The 19,615-nt window shown below is 51.1% G+C and overlaps 1 protein-coding gene and 1 non-coding gene across 2 annotated transcripts in view; both read left to right on the top strand.

Annotated features, from left to right (window-relative positions):
- Positions 1-19,615, top strand: part of SHB (SH2 domain containing adaptor protein B) — a 154,351-nt gene that overhangs the window by 117,707 nt on the left and 17,029 nt on the right. Inside the window, exon 5 of the mRNA XM_007968663.3 lies at positions 995-1,114. Within this exon, the coding sequence (XP_007966854.3) occupies positions 995-1,114 (120 nt within the window). The remainder of the gene's footprint in view (positions 1-994; positions 1,115-19,615) is intronic.
- Positions 13,221-13,284, top strand: LOC119624591 (U7 small nuclear RNA). Its single transcript, XR_005240750.1, has one exon. It is a non-coding gene; the product is annotated as a U7 small nuclear RNA (small nuclear RNA).

Below are 19,615 nucleotides of genomic sequence, written 5' to 3'. Positions count from 1 at the left end.
CCTCACTGCCCACCATCCATGTCGCTGCACACATCCCTGAGTCAGAGCGTGGCCCTCCCGTCAGCGCCCTCTGATGGTTTCCATGTTGCTCAAACAGAAAAGCCCCTGCTGCAGCCCCATTTCCAGACCTCTTGCCCACCCCTTCCCCCTTGCTGCCTCTGTCTGTCCATGCTGGCCCCTGGCTGTTTCCAGAGCACTCTAGGCAGTTTTCTGCCTTGGCCTTCGCTGCTGATTTGTCTACCAAGAAAGCTCCTCTCTGGCTTCCCTCCTCCCCTCCTGCAAGTCTACACTGAAATGTCACTTTTTTCCTTCTTTTTTTCTTTTCTTTTTCTTTTTCTTTTTTTTTTTTTTGAGACAGAGTCTTGCTCTGTCTTCCAGGCTGGAGTGCTGTAGTGTGATCTAAACTCACCGCAACCTCTGCCTCCCAGGTTCAAGTGATTCTCCAGGCTCAGCCTCCTAAGTAAGGGGGATTACAGGCGCCCACCACCACGCCCGGCTAATTTTTGTATTTTCAGTAGAGATGGGGTTTCGCCTTGTTAGCCAGGCTGGTTTTGAACTCCTGACCTCAGGTGATCCACCCGCCTCGGCCTCCCAAAGTGCTGAGATTACAGGCATGAGCCACCGCACCTTGAAAAGGCTTCCCTGGCCACCCTGCCTGAAATAGTCCCCCACTAGCCCCCAGCCACATGACCCTATGCCACTTCATCTCCATGGTGCCTGTCCTCACACTGTGTGCTCTGTGATGACTTGAGTGTCTGTGGCCTGACTCCCTGCACCAGAGCGTAAGCTTCCCGTGAAAAGAGACTGGGTTTTGTTTGCTGTGCTCTCCCCAGGACCCGGCAGCAGCAGGCGGGCAGTGGATACCCACGGAATGAACCAGTGCATGCCTGCTTGTGTAGGGAGGCTCGCTGCGGGTGCTGAGCCTCCCAAGGCAGGTTAGGGCCATGGGAATCCCATCGTGCTGGGCTCTGACTGCGCTCTGCCCTCTCCACAGATGGTATCATGGAGCCATCAGCAGAGGAGACGCTGAGAACCTGCTGCGACTCTGCAAGGAGTGTAGCTACCTTGTCCGGAACAGCCAGACCAGCAAGCATGACTACTCCCTCTCCCTGAGGTGAGTGCCGCCCCGAGCACCCCCAGCCCTCCTTGGCAGCCTCCGCGGGCACAGCTGGCCACTGTGCCTGTGGCGGAAAGACCTGCCAGTGTCCCCTGGGAAACTTGCCAGCACACGTTATTTCAAGCCTGGGTTTTTCGATTTGATCCTATTCTCCTGGGATACAGAGGAGTTTTTATGTTTGCCGTTGCTGCCCTCCCAGAAGACGAGGGGCCTTTTCCTAGGATTTTATATTAACTATCCGAGAATAGCTTTCACATCTGCTGTGAGGCGGGGTGGTACGAAGCTCCTAGCATGCCTCATCCCTCTCTCAGAGCCCACGACGGTCCTTTCATTTTTTTGAGGAACATATTGTCCCCAGTTTGCAGATGGGTAAACAGGCTCACGGAGGGGGGTGTGACTGGCCCAAGCGGCTGGGCCAAGACTTGTGACCAACCCGTAACTCTCTGCCACCGAGAGCATGACCCTTTCCCAGTGCTCTGGCTTGCAGTTTGGGTGGGCCTGAGTTTGGGTTCGCGCAAAGTCTAGGAGGAGCGCCGGGAAGAGCTGGTGTTACTGCCTGTGGCAGCTTTGGAAACTCTCAGATCTTTCTGACCTGTGAGGCTTTTCTGTCAGGATGGGCAGGTCCAGAAATAAGAAAAGGGTGTTTTAGTTGGGTGCTATTGCTGGACGGGACCCAAAAGAATGTCTAAACCCATGTTGCAGAAAAACTGAGGCCCAGAGAAAGGACAGATTTGCCAAGGACACATAGAGAGCTGGTGACATAATTGGGGTGTAAACCCAGGCTCTTCAGCCAGCACAGACCCACAGACCCCCCAGAAGCAGTGAAGCCCTCTGCCTGGCATCCTCTCTGTCCCACTTATCGCTGTTAGAGGCCATGGGAGGGAGAGCAGGCCTGCGGGGACACGGCTGTCAGGAGAGCCCACACACATGCCGGCCATGTAGACAGAGGCTTCAGTAAAACCAAGGAAAGTGAAACTGGCCTGTGTTCTCTGCTGATGACTGACTCTTCCCCCCGCATTTTCTGGGCTTTGCCCTGAAAGGGACAATGACAAACTGCAGAGTCAGGAGGGCGGCAGGCACGGGCAGAGGCAGGCAGGACATGGCACACAGGCTTTGGGAGTCCACCTAGAGAAAAGAGAGCATGTGGACACGGGGCGGGGACCATGCGTCTCTCAAGGACTGTCAGGGCAGAGGGAACCGATGAGCAGATTAGGGACTTCTGGGCAGACGATGGATAGACAGATTCTAGCTCTGCAAGAGGAAAAACTTCCTAACAGCCAGAGCAGATCAAGAATTAGAGCTACCCAAGCGGCCTCGAGGTAGTGAGCCTGTCATCACCGGGGGAAGAAGACCAAAAGGCTGGACCACCGCCTAACCAGAGAGGATGCAGAGGGAACTTCTAGCCAGCGGGTAGGGCACTCCAGACAAACAAGAGATAGGTACTTTGCTCTTCTCCAGCCTGCTGGTGCCTGCGTAATTCATTGTCTGCCATCAGACCTGGTGACTGAAAGAATCGGATCGGTTATGGCAGCCAAGGAAAGTTCAATGTGCTAAACTGCCTCTGGGGCTGGGCAGGACTGGCTAAAACCAGAGGAGCAGAATTGGACTGAGGAGAGGGCAGCGGCAGGGGGGTGTGCATGTCACCAGGCGTGCTGATGGCGCCATCGAGGTGAGTGGCACTCTTCTGGGCTGTGAGAGGTAAAGGAAGCAGGTGGCATCAGCGACAGGACTCAGTGTCACCGGCCTTCCCTGCGTACTGGACTTCCTCAGTGCTCCAGGGACTCTCTGGGGCACTGGTCATTTGGGGTTGTTACTCTGTCTCCCTCCCCATCTGTCTCTGAGTTCCTCAGTGAACCTCATTCCTCCTGGAATCCCCGTGGCTGGGGGCCTGGCTTGGAGGGGACTCCACGAAAGGAGCAGGGAGGACTGGACAGAGCACTCCATGCCAAGCCTGTCCATTCATCCTGGAGGGCCAGAGCCCCGTCAGCTGCTCCAGCTTCATGTTCATCCAGGCGGAGGTGGGGAAGTGCTGAGCCCCTGAACTGAGGGCCTGCCTGGCTGGCACTGGGACCCTGTGGTGACTCCAGTGCAGACCTGCCTTCGAGGGAACAGCAGCCTATTGAGTACCCAGGATGTGCCAGGGCTGAGGTCCCAACCAGGGAGCACACAAGGAACCTAGACCCAGTGGCAGAAGTAATAGCACCAGCTGTCTCCTGCGGAATTCTCAATCTCCTGTGCAGTGCACCCTCAGTTATAAAAGCAGGCCCAGATGCCAGCTCACAGCGGGGCTCAGAGGGCCAGGAGCATCGTTTCCCCTCGTCGCTGGGGTGTGCCATTCCCTAGACGTAGGACCGCCCTTGACGACACGTTGATTCTACCCTCACAGCGTAGGCATGTAGTCCCGAGGGCCCGGCTGCGTTTGGTGGGGAAGGCAGGGGACGGGCCTCATGCCTGGCTTCCTGCAGTCACTGGCCTTATGGCCTTGGCCATCTGTGCACTGGGTATGGCAATGAGCTGCTGACAGACAGCGTCCCCAGCCCAGCCAGCGCCGTGTCAGTGTTATCTAGTGTGATTCCCATTGCCCTGCAGTTTGATTGAAGTCCATTTTTAACAGCCTCAGGAAGGACTCATTGTCCAGAATTCTGGATAGGAGTCCTGTCCTGCCACTCACTGCTCCCTGTGTGACCCTGGGGTAAGTTTCTTGCCCTACATCTGTCCAGTGGGGAGTTGGGCTTTGATGGGCTCTAAGGCCACCTCCACCAATGACATCGAGGGTTCTCTAACTCTCCCCATGTCCCCATCTGTGGGCTGGACCACCTGCACCTCCCAGGTGAGGGGAGGAGGTGGAGGGAGACTGAGAAGGCAGCCCAGCAGCCTCTACCATCAGACTGTGTGTTTGCCTTCCTGCACCCGTCCCATGGACCTGATTATCAGGAACTGTCATTTGGGTGACTGATCTGCACCCAAAGGAGCTAGAGGTGGGAGTCTAGTTTTGCATGCAGATCTAGAGGCATTAGATCACCACCTCCAAAGACCAGGGGTGTTCTCACCTGCCCAGCTTTCCCCTGAAGAATGCCAGAACTGGGGAGGTGGGCTGGGCTAGGCCTCCTATGGCCAAGCCAGGTAACCCACTCAGGGGAGATGAACTTGCTTCCCAGAGGAGCCCCAGCTCCCGATGACCAGTCCCACTGCTGGCTGGGGAGCAACGCCCTGGAAAGAATCACCTCAACCACAAGGGAAGCTGTCCTGGTACTGCATGTCCTGGCTGCCTGGAGCAAGCACCATCGTTGTCAGCCACCAAGTGAGGGGCCTGTTCTCTCAGATACTCACGGCCTGCCTGGCAGGGGTGGGTGGGAAATAGCATTCCTGACACTGTCAGGAGCTTGGTGCAAATTGACATGGGAATTCCAGCTATGCTGGTTATCCACCTCTGGCCATTTTCATGTGAGCTTGTCCTGCCCTGAGGGTGTTCTAGGGTGAAAAAAGCATCTGGGGGAGTTCAGCCTCAGAGGACACCCCGTCCACCCTTCCCTCAGCAGGTATTTTTCAGAACCCTCTGTACCAGCCACTGGGCTGGGCATCAGAGAGAGTCCAGAGGTGAGAACAGTCAGGCCCAGCCTCCAGGGGCTCAGCCTGGCCAGGCCAACCTGTGTCGTGTTGTACATAGGTCTGCACAGGGGATCTTGGGAGCCCAGAGCTCGGTGTGGGTGGGCGGTCCCTGCCACAGAGAGTCAGGAGAAGCTGCAGGGAGAAGCCTGCACGTGAGCCTTCAAGGGAAGCCAGGTGTTCCCCAGACAGGGATGGCTAGCAGGGCAGCTCAGGTAGAGGGGACGGCCCAGGCAGAGACGTGGAGGTGCAGGAGAGCCTTGGCGGGTCTCAGGGGCTCCCAGAAGAGTTGAGATGCAGTTCTCAGTGATAGGGCCACTGATGTGCAGGGTGCACTCACTGGGGTCCTGCTGCGAGGCATATTCTTCCTCATCTTAGGCTGGGAGAAGCTGAATGCCTGCCAGGGTCCACAGCAGAGCCAAGACTGGAGTGGAGGCCATGGGGCTCCCAGCCATGTCCTCCCATCTCCTCCCCAGCATTCCTTACACCCAGTCGAAAGGTCTTCCAATGTCAAACCTGGAAGTGTTTGAGGCCCATTTACTCCAATCCCTTTGCTTCCTGGGTGGGGAAACTGACCCCCGGAAGGGATTCGGGGTTGATGTAAGGCTGCCTGGCTGGCAGCTGACCACCGACCACAGAGATGGTGACAGCTTCCCACTGTGGTGACCAGATAGGTCCCTGGACCGGCCCAAGCTGCCACCTGTCTGCATCCCACCCCCCAACTTTCTGCACTTGCAGTAACCCACGGTGGTGCCGGCACACACCTCATCCCATCTCGGAGCCCCCTCCATGGCAGGGGGCCCCCACCTGTGAATCGTCTTCAGCGATTCTGCCTGATTACTCTTGAACAGTTTCCTTACCCCTTCCTGCCTGCAGAACTCTCCCCCTTGGCTGCCCGCCAACTCATTGACCTGGCGCCCACCACTGGCCCCTGGGTACTCTGACTCCAGCCTCAGGGAGCAAAGGGTTGAGCTGAGAAATTGGCAAGAAAATGTCAAACTCTTAACACAGTTTCCTGTCTCTGGAAAGGCTGGCAGTGGAGGAAAGGGATGAAAAGCCTTGAAAAAAATCTCATTAAAAGGCTCTTCAGGCACTTTGGCCTGCAAATGAGTCATCCCGAGTTCTACTTTGGTGAGTTTTTGCAAAGGAATGTGGACAAGATGAAGGAAGGACTTCAGAGACTGGGGGGCTTGTAGCCGGGGGCAGGCAGCAGGGAGGCAGGGTGAGTGCTGTGGCCTCCAGTTCTGCTGGGCAGGCTCTGCCCTCATGGAGCAGGGATCCTGTGTGACCCATGGGAAGGGCACTGAGTGGCATCTCTGAGGCCTCTGCAGGCAGCAGCTTTAACAAGGACCCAGCCCCTGCTCGGTTGAGGTGGTGAGAGTCCCAAAGCCAGTGGGGGTAACAGCCGCATATAGTCCTCACAGAGGGACCTTTGGCTTTCTAATCCCTGAAGGCAGATTGCCTGGCCTCTTGCAAACGTGACCTAAGGAGGCGCCTCTGGGGTCTGGCCTGTTTCCATCATGCCGTGGCACTTGGTTGTTCACAGCCTCCCTGGCCCAGCCCGTGAGCTCTGCCCCGTCCAGTGTCAGTTACTGAATGAGCTGTAGCCCTGCAGGAGCTCACAGCCTGACGAGGAAGGGAAGACACTTATGCCTATAACCCACGGAGAATGTGTTCAGGGCTGCCCAAAGTAGAAAGTACTCTTTCTGTGAAAGGTTCCAGGCTATGAAAGAGGGAAGGAACCAGGAAGGGGAATGTGAAGGATGAGCAGGTCTTGGACCCATGGACAGGGGAGAAAAGGCAGGGTGCAGAGAGAATGGGCCCAGAGACAGGGCAGTGCGGAGCTTGCATAAGAACAACAAATGACACATTCATCTGAGCCCAAGTGAGGTGTAGCCCTGATCACCAGGTGGAGGGGTTGGAGCTTCACTTGTGAGGCAGCAGGGAGTCCTGAAGGTTTGAAGCAGGATGCAATGCTATTGTCAGGGCTGTATTCTAGAACCATGAGTGAACTAGGGGGCCCGTGAGTACTGGTGAGGAGGGACACAGCTTCTGCCTCCGCATCCCCTCAATGATCCCCCCGTTCCCCGCCATGTCCCTACACATGCCACGTGAACTGGCACAGACCGGGAGCTGGGGAGAGGCCTGTTATAGGAGTCCAGAAGGTGAACAGCACGTGGGCAGGCCTCCCAGGAGACCGAGGCAGCCCTTTTCAAGATGGAGAGGGAAAACACAGGCTCTACAGTCAGATAACTGAATCCAAGTCCCGCTTCTATCTCTTTGCCCGCGCCCGATGCCAGGCAAGATACTGCACCTTCCTGAGCATCACGGGATGCTTGCCTCAGCAAGAAGTAAGGCTTGGCAGGTAAGCCCTGCACACAGATGGTGCTCAGTATATACCAGTCTCTGCTTCTCCCAGCTTTTCCAGAGCCTTCAGAAATCACCATGGAAGCAGCAGAATGGACAGAGCCCTGGGTGAGTCCAGGCTGTCCCTGCTGTACTGGGTAACTTGGGCAAGTGTCTTCTCCACTTGCATCGAAAAAATGAGGGTCTGGGGTCTGATGAATAAACTTGCTTCCAGTTTAAGGGTTCCGTGACTAGACCACTTTCCTCTCAGTCCAAGGATGGCAGGAACGTCCCATCTCCTCCGAGGAGGGGAGGAGGAGCAGGACATTATCAAGAACATGCCTCCTGTCCTTCAGATTGCTTGATGACATCTATTTGTATCCGGCTTAGAGCAGCCGGGTTTGTGTTGACTGCTGGGTACTTAGTCTTCAGCCAGCAAATGCCTCCTGCAGCTCCAGAGGAGGTTGGGTGGGTGTAATAGGGCCAAGAAGAGCTGAGGGGCACTGGGAGGCGCATGGCAGTTAAGGTTGTTTTTCTCTTGTCTGTCCCTTCATTGATTAATATAGCGAAGGGGAGAGTTTTCAAACAGTAGGCATGTCTGGGTCCAGGCAGGCAAGTGATTAATCTTAGTTTGTTGCTGCTGACAGCTAGGAGCAAGAAATAATAAAGGTTTGAGGGGGCGGTGGGAGTGGGGATATGAGGAAAGCCTGCTCTCCACTCATCTATCAGCAGGGAGCAAGTCTCCACTTCCTTCTGCCATCCAAGCATCCCCTTGTTGGGTTAACATTTGAGACTCCAGACACTTAGCTCCATGGTGGTTGCCTGCTCCCATGTGTGAACCACCAGGGCAGTCCCTGCAAAGCCACAGTGGGAACTCCCTGGCCATTACTGAGTTCCCTGCACAGCTCCAGAATACCTGGACTTAGTTGGTCTCTGTATTCCCCAGCCAGGCCCCTGCAGGGGTGATGAAGCCTTTTAAGAGCATACTTCAGGGAAGGCAGGTGTGTGCAGCTCAGGTGCAGTACTGCTTGCCCTGGGACCCCCACACTGCTCAGCTGTGGTTGCAGGGGCCCTGAACTCCTGGCCGTGTGCCCCATGGCTCCCCCAACAGAGGGAGCTCTGCACAGCGGTGAAGACAATGGCTCTGGATCTTGGTTTAGGCTCTTGAAACCCAGCTCTGCCACATACTAACAGGGTAGTGTTGGGCAAAGGGACTGAACATCTCTGAGCCTCAGTTTTCTCATCTATAAAATGGGTTTCACAGGTGTATTAATGAAGAGACAATATATGTGAAGTGCTTAGCATATGCCCCAGCATATAGTGAGTACTCTATCAGTGGTAGCTCAAGTATCTTTATTATAGACCTCAGAAAGCCACAGGTTGTTGGGGAAAGAGCTCGGTGTGGCCTAGTGCATTGCAAATTGTCTGGGTTCAACCTGGAAGTCTCCATCTTTGCCCACATCCACTCTCCTTTACGATGATGGGTTCTAGATTTTATGTGGCTACAGCTGGAAAGCATGCTAGAGAATCTCGCAGAGCTGGAGTCCAATCCAGGCGCCCCTCTTCCTGGATAACCTCTCTTGAACCTCTCACCTCTCTTGCACTCTGTACGTTGTCCTTTGGTGTGACTTTGGATGAGTGAGTAAACTTCTCTGACCTCCTGGTTGCTCATCAGGAGCTGGAGATGATGACCACTCAATAGGTATCCTTTTGCATCACCATGCTGCTGTGCCTCCAGCTCTCCTGCCCATCTTCAAAACTTACGGTCTGGCCTCCTCATCTCATAGGGAAGCATGTTAGCAGCTAGTCAAGGTAGCAGCTCCAGGTGTACCCTGGGCAGAAATCTTGGGGTTTAGGGAACAGAAAGAGACTTTTTCGATTTTCTGGTCCAATATCTTGAACAGGTAGAGATACTGAGGCCCAGAGACAGGAAGAAGCTTGCCTGCCTCTGGCTTTCCCAGCAGGCCCTATTTGCTAGCAGCATTTGAGCCAGTCTGAGTCAGGGCAGCAGGGGTGATGGGGGAAGAGGGGGTGTGTCTCTTTGCTTTTACCACATGGAGGATTTCATGTCCTTTCAGCGCTGATGGAGGAAAAATGAACTTTCTGCTCAATTAGTGTGCTTCGTGTTTTCTCCTTCTAAAAGGTTTAAAGGAAATGCCACAATTAGAAGCCGCTGCTGTAGGCAAAACAGAAACTCCCCAAACGCTCTTTGCGAGGACTAAATGAGAACAGTGAACTTTAGAATGTGCAGATGCCTTGCAGGATAACAGAGTGCACTGTCGAGAGGACACTGTGAGGAATATTAGATGACATTTCCCTTTATTCAGAAATTACTGAGAACATGTGCCCTGCTGGTGGTAAAACATTGCCAAGGATGCCACCCTCAACATTAGACTGGCGCCTCTCCTGGACTCCAAGCCTGGTGCTTTGGTGATTCTGGTGCAGTGAGGATGGGGAGTGTAGGAACAGCCCTGGGCTTATGCCCGGGAGACCTGGGTTCAAATCCTAGCTCTGCCTCTGACAAGTCACAGGATCCCAGACTAGTCACCATGATTTGCACCCTTCTTTCTGAAGGGTTCAGACAGACCCTAGTTTGAGTTCTGCCTATTCTCTGAGCCCTCTGTGTACTCTCTAGCACAGCAGGTGTAAATCCTGCCACGCCAAGCTCTCTGGGCTGCTGTAACGTGTGAGTGACGTGATACAGGTCAGCATGCCCAGCATAGGGCCTGATATTTGGGAATAGCCAGCTTTCACACTGTGATAGTATGTTCGAGAAGAGTAGCAACCATTGCCATCATTTTTACAGATAAAGAAACTTGCCAGGCATAGTGGTTCACGCCTGTAATCCCAGCACTTTGGGAGGCCGAGGCAGGCGGATCACAAGGTCAGGAGATGGAGACCATCCTGGCTAACACGGTGAAACCCTGTGTCTACTAAAAATACAAAAAAATTAGCCGGGCGTGGTGTCAGGCACCTGTAGTCCCAGCTACTCCGGAGGCTGAGGCAGGAGAATGGCATGAACCTGGGAGGCGGAGTTTGCAGTGAGCCGAGATTGCGCCACTGCATTCCAGCCTGGGCGACAGAGCGAGACTCCATCTCAAAAAAAAAAAAGAGAGACTGTTGTTCACATTACGTCACAGTTAATGCGTTAAAGAGATGAGATTACAACACAGCTCAGGGCCTCTTTCTACCTTGTGGGGTCTCTCGGAGTAGAAACACCCCCATTCCTCTCTGGCAGGCACTGAGAAGTCCAGCCAATGGCCAACCCCGTCTCTGGACCTAAGCTGGATTTTCTGACAGCACCTGTGACCGTAAGCCCCGTGCCCAACATTTCTCAGACACCTTTCCCCAGGCAGTGGTGACATAGAGAAAGCCCAGAGACCTGAAACCAGAGGGGCTGGTTCTGTCTGGCTATAAGCAAACAGTGTCAGCATCCATAACCCAACTGGAGGAGTCTAGTTTCTTCTCTGGGTCCAGCCCTCAAGCAGCTGTGAAGAAAGCACAACTCATTGCTCCTACTTTACAGAAGAGGAAACAGAGGCTCAAAGGGGCTTAGAAACCTAAGGCCATGTTGTCAGGGAGGGGCAGAGGCTGACCCTGCCCAGCTCCTGGACCACTGTTCTTTCTTGACCCTTCTCAGCCAGTTGCTCCAGCTAAGCTTAGAAGTTCTCCGTTTGTACCCAGGTGCTAGGCTGATGATGCTGAGACTATCTGGTAGCAAAGTAGGAGACCAAGGCCAATTCAGAGGGGCCAGTGGCAGGCGGCCTACATAGCTGGCGAGAGAGAAGTTTAGGGAGCCCTATCTGGCCCTGGGTGTGTGACAGATCAGGAGTGAAGGACTAGGGCAGTGGGAGTAGAAAGGAGAGGCATATGAAGGTAGAATTGATGAGAGGGAGGAGGAGTGAGGAGTCAAGGACCACATCCAGATTTCGGAGCAGCTGGGTGGATGGTGGCATTCCCGGCTGCAACGTAGACCTGGAAAAGACCCAGGAAAACAGACTCCCCGCAGCTCAGCTTCCCCCTTCCCTCTGCCGCCTAAAACCCAGAGGCAAGAGGTGCCTGCACTCATTGTGCCTCACTCTGCCAGTTCACGGCCCAGTGCACCACCCCCCAACCTGGCAGTGCCAGACGTGCCTGTCAACAGGCTGGGGTTCCCCCTCTGAGCCAGGGATGCAGCATTGCCCTTTGTTTTACCGGAGCTCCTTGGTCTTCTCCAGCATCTGAGCAGCCCCGATTACATTTCCAGCCGGTTTTTAATTGTCTCATATCAGCCCACATAAATCTGCCTGTGCAGCTCCGCCACCGGGGAAGCATTCCAACTGCCCGTCCATCTCCAGGAAACCTCTCGTGCCCCGGGACAGTTGCCTTCTGAGGCACTGGGTGGTCTCTCCAAATGAGAAAAACATTTCTTTCCAATCACATTTCTAACATCTTGTTAATTTGAATTATTTAATAATATTTTTGCAAAAGCCATCTGGGAATGAGTTGGTTGGCGACTTGGGAGAAGGCATACAGGGTGCTGCAGGGAAGGCCACGAGGACAGCTGCAGACGTCACATCTGCCATCAGTGAAAGGGTGGCTGCATGGAGAGAAAGGCTGTGACCAGGAGCCCAGGGATCATAGCCTGAATCCCACCATTACCACCAGCCAGGAGGTCACCAGTAAGTCACTTCCCGTCTCAGCCTCCAGCCCTGAGGCCCAGATTTGCAATGGCAGTGGAGGCTCTCGTAAACTCTGAGAGGCTGCACAGATGCAGGTGGGGTTGTTTGCAGAGCCTTTGTGCTGTAGGGGCTTATTTTACTGATAGCTGGGTAAGTGATGCAAAGGCCCTGCGGGAAACATGATTGGCCCTTACCTAGAGGCATTTGGTGGGGCTTGATGCCACTAACTTCACACGGTAAAATCCCAGTGTTAAGGCAGGGCCTGACTGTTCCCCAGACCTTTGGGCAGTCAGAGCCCAAAGGGAGTTGAATCATCCAGGTCAAGACCCTGGCATTCAGGTGGGGTCAACTGAGGCACAGGGAGGGAAGAGGACGTTCCTGAGGTCCTGTGGAAGGCTGCTGGTAGAGCCCCTAGATGTCCCAGCTCCCACCCCAGGGTTATCACTCTTTGGAGCCCCATAAGCACTGTATTTTCTTCTCTCATTTTCTCCACAGACATTGTCAGTACTTGAGGCAGATTTATAAAATCAGATGTCAAATTTTATAGCCCTCGTTTTCGCTCCCGCAGTTCAAATGTTAGGGCTATAAAATGAGGTTTTGTTGTGTGTGCGGCACGCTGGCACGCACGCGCCCTTGCCCTCTGCTGGAGCGGAGGCCATTCCATCCACGGGCCTGTGTCTTGCGCCTGCCCTTCTCTAGGAAGCTCCCCTGTGAGCAGCCTCCATCCTCCTTCCAGCACAAGTGTTTTCTGCCACTTTTAATAATGCTTTGCTTTTTTTTTTTTTCTCTTTATCTTTTTAAAGATTATTTCACCCAAGAGGAATATCAGAAACAATTGGGTTTGGCAAAGCCAGCTTATTACACATGCTTTAATTAAAACCATTTTTTAATTTTAATTTTATTTTATTTTTGCCATTTCCTTTGGAAAATCCACATTCTGTTTATGGCGCAGGCAGCTTGGAGATCACCCTGCCACATTTTAAGCACAGGCTTTCAGGGCAGGGCTTATAGACAAGCCAACAGCAGGGTTTTCACCACTGAGCTCTTATCGTGCCCTGGGCTGTCAGCTGGGTGAGGAGACAAAGACACATCAGACTCTAAGTTCACAGTCTAGACAAGGAGACAGGACGGTAGGGAAGTACTGTGATGGACAGAGGTGTGGCAGAGGACAGAGTGAGGGAGGAAGAAAGTAAGCCTGACTAGGGGCATCTTGGAAGTCTTCCTGGAGGAGGGGCCAGTTGAGGAGGACTTCAGATGATAAGATTTTTGAGAAGAAAAAACTGGGGAAGTTATGGGGAAGCAACAGCGAAGTACAAGGACGTTTAGATTGGAGATTAGAGGAAAGGCCTATGCAGTGTCCTTCCTCCCTAAGGTCCCAGCTTGGCTAGGGTGGCTGGCTGTTCAATTTTCCCTTGGAAGTGATAGAGCCTCTCTCTGTTTTGTAAAATGTCACCCAGTTTTTGTTTCTAGGTTTAGAACTGAGGTGCATAAAATGTTATAGCTCTTCTAGAATTTGTCCAGCAGGTTTTCCAGTTTTTACTAGAAAACGCCCAGGAAGAAATCTAGGTACATAAACCCTGGGACCTTGCTTTCTAAATTTGCCGTCTAACATCTGATTTTTACCCTCAGGGTTGTAGTGTGAAATGATTTGTCATCTGCTAGGAACCTTTCTTGGCTGAGGGTTCCTTTGGGAACGTGTCTTTCGGTCTCAACACCCCAGAGGGCCTGGCACAGGATAGGTACTCAGGAAACATTTGGAGATGGTATTCAGGAGAAAAATAATCACAGCATTCAAAATGAGCCATGATTGTAATAAAATCAGTTTACAAAGTTCAGCCCAGTCGGTGACCGTATGTCACATGCTTGTACGCATGTATGTGGGAAAATATAGAAAGGCACTATGCCAAATTGTGATTAACCACTATCTGCGGTGATGAAATGGCAGGGTTTTACCTCCTTTTGGTTTATTTTGGATTTGTGTTTTCTGGATTTTCCACAGTGAATCTCTTTTATAATGGTGTTTTGTTTTGTTTTTTGAGACAGAGTCCCGCTCTGTCACCCAGGCTGGAGTGCAATGGCATGATCTTGGCTCACTACAACCTCTGCCTCCCAAGTTCAAGCAATTCTCCTGCCTCAGCCTCCAGAGCAGCTGGGATCACAGGTGTGCACCACCATGCCCAGCTAATTTTTGTTTTTTGGTTTTTGTTTTTAGTAGTAGAGATGGGGTTTCACCATGTTGGTCAGGCTGGTCTTGAACTCCTGACCTCAGCTGATCTGCCTGCCTTGGCTTCCTAAAGTCGCCTGGCCTATAATAGAGGATTTTTTTTTTTTTTTTTTTTTTTTTTTTAATGAGGCAGAGCAGGAAGTTGTTTGGCTGTGGAGTTAGGAAACCCGTTTTCTGGTTCCAGCTCTGTCTTGAACTTTTCTTTGTGACTTCTCTGTGCCTCAGTTACTTGGGGGTACTTTAACTGGCTCAGTAGAGAAAGAGCATAGAGTATTGTGGCTAAGAAGGTAGACCACCTGGAGCCAGAATCCCTCCCTGGTTCAGATCTCCATTCTGCATCTTACTAGCTGTGTGGCCTCCATTTCTACATCTGTACGATGGGGAGAGTAATAGTTCCTACATCTCAGGATCGTTGTGAGGCATAAATGCAATCGTGGTGCAGGACCACGATTTTGTACACCCTGAAGCCCTAGTCAACTCTCTCTGGCTCCCCATAGCAACCTCACTTTACGCTCAAGGAGACAGGTTTAGAGGGATTGAGGGGCTCACCTGTGGCTCCACCAACCCTCCACATCCCAGCCCTCCATCCCTTCAACAATTCCCCACCACCTCCCAGTCTGCCAGAGAGCAAGCTGTGTGCCCATCATTTCCTCCTGGCACTAAAGGTGTATGCCCCACCAAGGCTGAACACAACCTCGCAGGGAGAAACGCATTTGCACGGTGCTGGGCAGGCTTTTCTTAGCTCCTGGTATAGCTGGTGTTAGGAATTGACTTGAACAGGCATCCGCAGAGTGTTCTCAGAGGCAGGAAGAATGATGCCAGTAACAGTGAATAGAAACTCGAGGCAGTGTAGGATTCTGACACATCAATGGTAAGATGACTGAGGCAGCAAACGCAGGAGATGGTGTGACCTGGACACCCACATTTCAGGCTCACAGTCTCCAAATATTCGCATAACCCCATGTTGAGTTCAGATTTTCAGGCTAGGAAAATACATTTTCCTGCTCTGAATTGTTCCAGCCCTAACCAAAATGTCATCTCTGAAGAAGCTAGGGTTGCCTGTTTTACTTCTGTGGGAGCCGTGCTTTCAGGAAGCAATCAGTTCCTAGAGTAAGTAACTTTGTGGAACTCAATTACTTGCAGACGTGCTGGGGGGGAAAAAAACCAGCAATAATTAATGTGGTCAAACCCAAGCCAAATAATAAATGAAAGCTTTGTTGTCTGTCAAGGCAGAAATCAATTTCATTACGGAGCAAAGAACCGGAGATTTAATTTTGAGAAAATTCTCCAACTTGAGAAAAGAGGTTGTCAAGAAGCTGCCAGAATGAATGTCCAACATGAGAAGATTTGCCCCCCACTACCCAGACTACGAAGAACTGACAGTGACCTTTCAAAGTTCCATTTCCAAAACTTCCAAGTGTGGCCAAAGCCAGTGGGCTTTTGCCTCTTAAAATTCTTGGGCCCAACTGGACACAGTGGCTCATGCCTGTAATCCTAGCACTTTGGGAAGCCAAGGCAGGAGGATTGCTTGAGCCTAGGAGTTCAAGACCAGCCTGGGCAACATAGTGAGTTTTTTTTTTTTTGAGACGGAGTTTCGCTGTGTCGCCCAGGCTGGTGTGCAGTGGCCGGATCTCAGCTCACTGCAAGCTCCGCCTCCCGGGTTTTTACGCCATTCTCCTGCCTCAGCCTCCCGAGTAGCTGGGACTACAGGCGCCCACCACCTCGCCCGGCTAGTTTTTTGTATTTTTTAGTAGAGACGGGGTTTCACCGTGTTAGCCAGGATGGTCTCGAACTCCTGACCTCGTGATCCGCCCGTCTCGGCCTCCCAAAGTGCTGGGATTACAGGCTTGAGCCACCGCGCCCAGCCACTGAGCCACCGTGCCCGGCCACGAGATGCGGTTTCTATAAAAAAAAAAAAATTTAATTAGCTGGGCATGGTGGCTCACACCTGTAATCCTAAACTACTCAGGAGGCTGAGGCAGGAGGATCACTGAAGCCCAGGAGTTAGAGGTTACAGTGAGCTATGAATGTGCCACTGCACTCCAACCTGGGCAACAAAGCAAGACCCCCCATCCCTTCCCACCACAGAAAAGCTCTCGGCCCCTGCCCCTTTTGGGGTGGTCAAGAGATGAGTGTTGCTATACCTGATGATACTTTCAGGTCAATAAGACCCTAACTCTTGGGACTTTGGAGGGGCTGGAAGAGGGGGGTAGGGGTACTCAGGAGGTCAGCAGACCCCAAAAAGGAGTTCAGCTGAAGCTCAGGAGTGTCCGTGTTAATGACGGAGTTGTGCCCAGCCAGCAGGGCTGATGGCCAAGCTGGACAGACCCCACAGGACCCTGTTCAGTTGCTGGCTTCCACTGTGTGAGAGATGGTGACTGCCTGGGGAACGGGCAGCAGAAGTGACCAGGATGGGAAAGAGCAGGAAATTCTGCCCCGGGGGACAGCTGGAAAAGAGCAGCCCAGGTCTTCCTGTCTGAGGGACCTTCGCAGGGCAGAAGCAGTGGACTTGGCCTGCAGGAGCTAGAGCTCGGAGCTGGGCCGACCTCAGCAAGCTGTAGTTAGTCACATTTCAGCTCAGGACATGGAAGAACTTAACAATGGGCAAAGCTGTCTGTTTGGAAGGGGTTTTCTTGGTGGGGAATGAGCTCTCTGGTGGTGGTGGTAAGTAGCAAAGCTGGACAGTAAATATTGCGGATATTACAGAGGAGTTTCCATCATCAGATGGAGCTAGAATGATGGTTCTCAAACTTGAACATGCATCAGAATTTCTTAGAGGGCAGTTTAAAACAGATTTTGGTTGCAAAGAGACCCAGGAGGCCACAGGCTTAACAAGTAAGTCTCTGGGTACTGGTGGACATTCTAGGACACACTTGAATCAACTCTATTTTTTAAAAACCTCCACTCGTCTTCCAGCCCTGGGGCTCTGGGGTGTTTGTAATGAAGGCAAATCCTTTTGTTTAATATCCTTCCTTCCCATGTGGTGTGAGCATCTCCTATGTGCCAAGCTTCAAAGGTTGTCTCTTCATCATGTAGATGGGGGAACCAAGGCCTGAGAAGGCAGAAGCCAGGACCCCAGCACCCAGTTCTGAGCTCTTTACTTAGCTTTCAGTGGACTTCAGGGAACATTGTGTACTATTCTCCATTTCACAGATGAAGAAACTGAGGCCTGGATTCCCAAGAACTATTGGGAGTTTTTCCACCAGGAACCACAGTCGTTCATATGATTTGCAAAAGGTCCTTGGCAGGGTTTCTGGGTGGTTCCCAGCCAACCAGATGCCTTTGAAGTTGGGGAAGAAAAACCACCCTTGGGTTAGAGGCAGTGACCTTTGAGCAGCAGATCTGTCTTAATTTGCAGTTTTAAAAGGCCCCTCTGGATTTTTTTTCTTCTTTTCAAATAAAGTTTATTGTGTATAATGAAGATACACACCATGATGTTATAGAATACATATAGATAGTAAGAAGGTTACTGTAAGCTGGATGCAATACCTCATGCCAATAATCCCAGCGCTTTGGGAGGCCAAGGCAGGAGAATTGCTTGAGCCTGGGAGTTCAAGACTAACCTGGGCAGCATAGTGAAACCTCATTCCTATAGAAAGTTTTAAAAATTAGCCAGGCATGGTGGCACACCCCTGTTGTCCTAGCTACTTGGGTGGCTGAGGCAGGAGGATTGCATGAGCCCAGGCATTTGGGGTTACAAAGTGAGTTATGATTTCACCACTGCTCTCCAGCCTGGGCAACAGAGCAAAACAAAAAAGGTTCCTATAGTGAAGCAAATTAACATGTCCCCGACCTTACATTTTTAACTTTTTGTGTGTATGTGTGACTAGAGCAGCTAACATCTACTCATCTAGCATGAATCCCATATGAAGTACAATTTGTTTATTACCTGTGGTCCTCCTGTTGTGCATCAGCTCCCTAGACTTGTTCATCCTGCTTGTCTGCTCCTTTGTACCCTCTGACCTATATCTCCCCATCTCCTCCCCACCCTGCCCCAAGGACCCACTGTTTTTTTTTTTCTCTATTTCTACATATTTGTATTTGTTTTAGATTCCATGTGTAAATGAGATAGATCATACAATATTTTTCTTTTTTTTTTTTTTTTTTTTTTTTTTTCCTGAGATGGAGCTTCGCTCTTGTTGCCCAGGCTGGAGTGCAGTGGTGCGATCTCGGCTCACTGCCACCTCTGCCTCCTGGGTTCAAGCGATTCTCCAGCCTCAGCCTCCTGAGTATCTGGGATTACAGGCATCCACCACCATGTCTGGCTAATTTTTGTATTTTTAGCAGAGACAGGGTTTCACCGTGTTGGCCAGGCTGGTCTCCAACTCCTGACCTCAGGTTATTCACCCACCTTGGCCTCCCAAAGTGCTGGGATTACAGATGTGAGCCACCACACCTGGCCATATACAGTATTTTTCTTTCTGTATCTGGCTTTTTTCACTGCCCCTAGTGTCCTCCAGGCCTATTCCTGTCTGGTGAGTGACAAGATCTTTTTTAGGACCAAATAGTATTCTATCATACATACACCACAGTTTCTTTATCCATTCACCCTTGACAGACCTTCAGTTGTTTTCATATGCTGACTATTGTGAATGGCACTGCGGTGAACATGGAGTGCAGATGTCTTTACAAGATGGTGATTTTATTTCCTTTGGATATATGCCCAGAAAAGGGATCACTAGGTCATAATGTAGTTCTACTTCTAATTTTCTTACAAAGCTCCTTACTGTTTTCCATAATGGCTGTACCAGTCTACATTCCCACCAGCAGTGTATAAGAGTTTCCTTTTTTCCGCATCCTAGCAAACATTTGTTATCTTTTGACTTTCTGATGATAGCCATTCTACTGGGTGTGAAGTGATACCTCCTAGTGGTTTTGACTTGCATGTCCCTGAGGATTGCAGATGTTGAACACCTTTTCATATACCTGTCAGCCATTTTTTTAATGTCTTCTTTGGAGAAATGTCTGTTTGGGTCTTTTGCCCATTTTGTAATCAGGTTATTTGTTTTTCCACTATGGAGTTGTGTGAGTCCTTTATAAATTTTGGATGTTAACCCTTCATCAGATATATGGTTTGCAAATATTTTTTCCCAATCTGTAGGCTGCCGTTTCATCTTATTGTTTCTTTTACTGTGCAGGAGCTTGGATGTAGTCCCATGTATTTATTTTGAGCTTTTGATATGATATCCAAAAAAATCATAGCCAAGGCCAGTGTCCAGGAGCTTTTCCCCTAAGCTCTAAGAGTTTTATAGTTTCTGTTTTTATATTTAGGTCTTTTATGCATTTTGAGTTGATTTTTTTATATAATAGAAGATATAGGTCCAGTTTCATTGTTTTGCATATGGAAATCTATTTTATTAGCACCATTTATTGAAGGGATTATCTTTTCTCCATTGTGTCTTCTTGGTACCCTCATCAAAAATTAGTTGACCCGTATGTGTTTGGATTTGTTTCTGGGATCTCTGTTCTGTTCCACTGGTCTATGTGTCTGTTTTTATGCCAGTACCATACTGTTTTGATTACTATAGCTTTGTAATATAATTTCAAATCAGGAAGTGCAATGCCTCCAACTTTTTCTTCTTCAGCATTGGTTTGGTTACTCAGGGTCTTTTATGGTTCCACATGAATTTTAGGGTTGTTTTCTTCTTTTGCTGTGAAGAA

This window comes from Chlorocebus sabaeus, chromosome 12 (assembly GCF_047675955.1).
Source record: "Chlorocebus sabaeus isolate Y175 chromosome 12, mChlSab1.0.hap1, whole genome shotgun sequence".
Classification (NCBI taxonomy): domain Eukaryota; kingdom Metazoa; phylum Chordata; class Mammalia; order Primates; family Cercopithecidae; genus Chlorocebus; species Chlorocebus sabaeus.
This window is presented reverse-complemented; position numbering and strand designations above follow the sequence as displayed.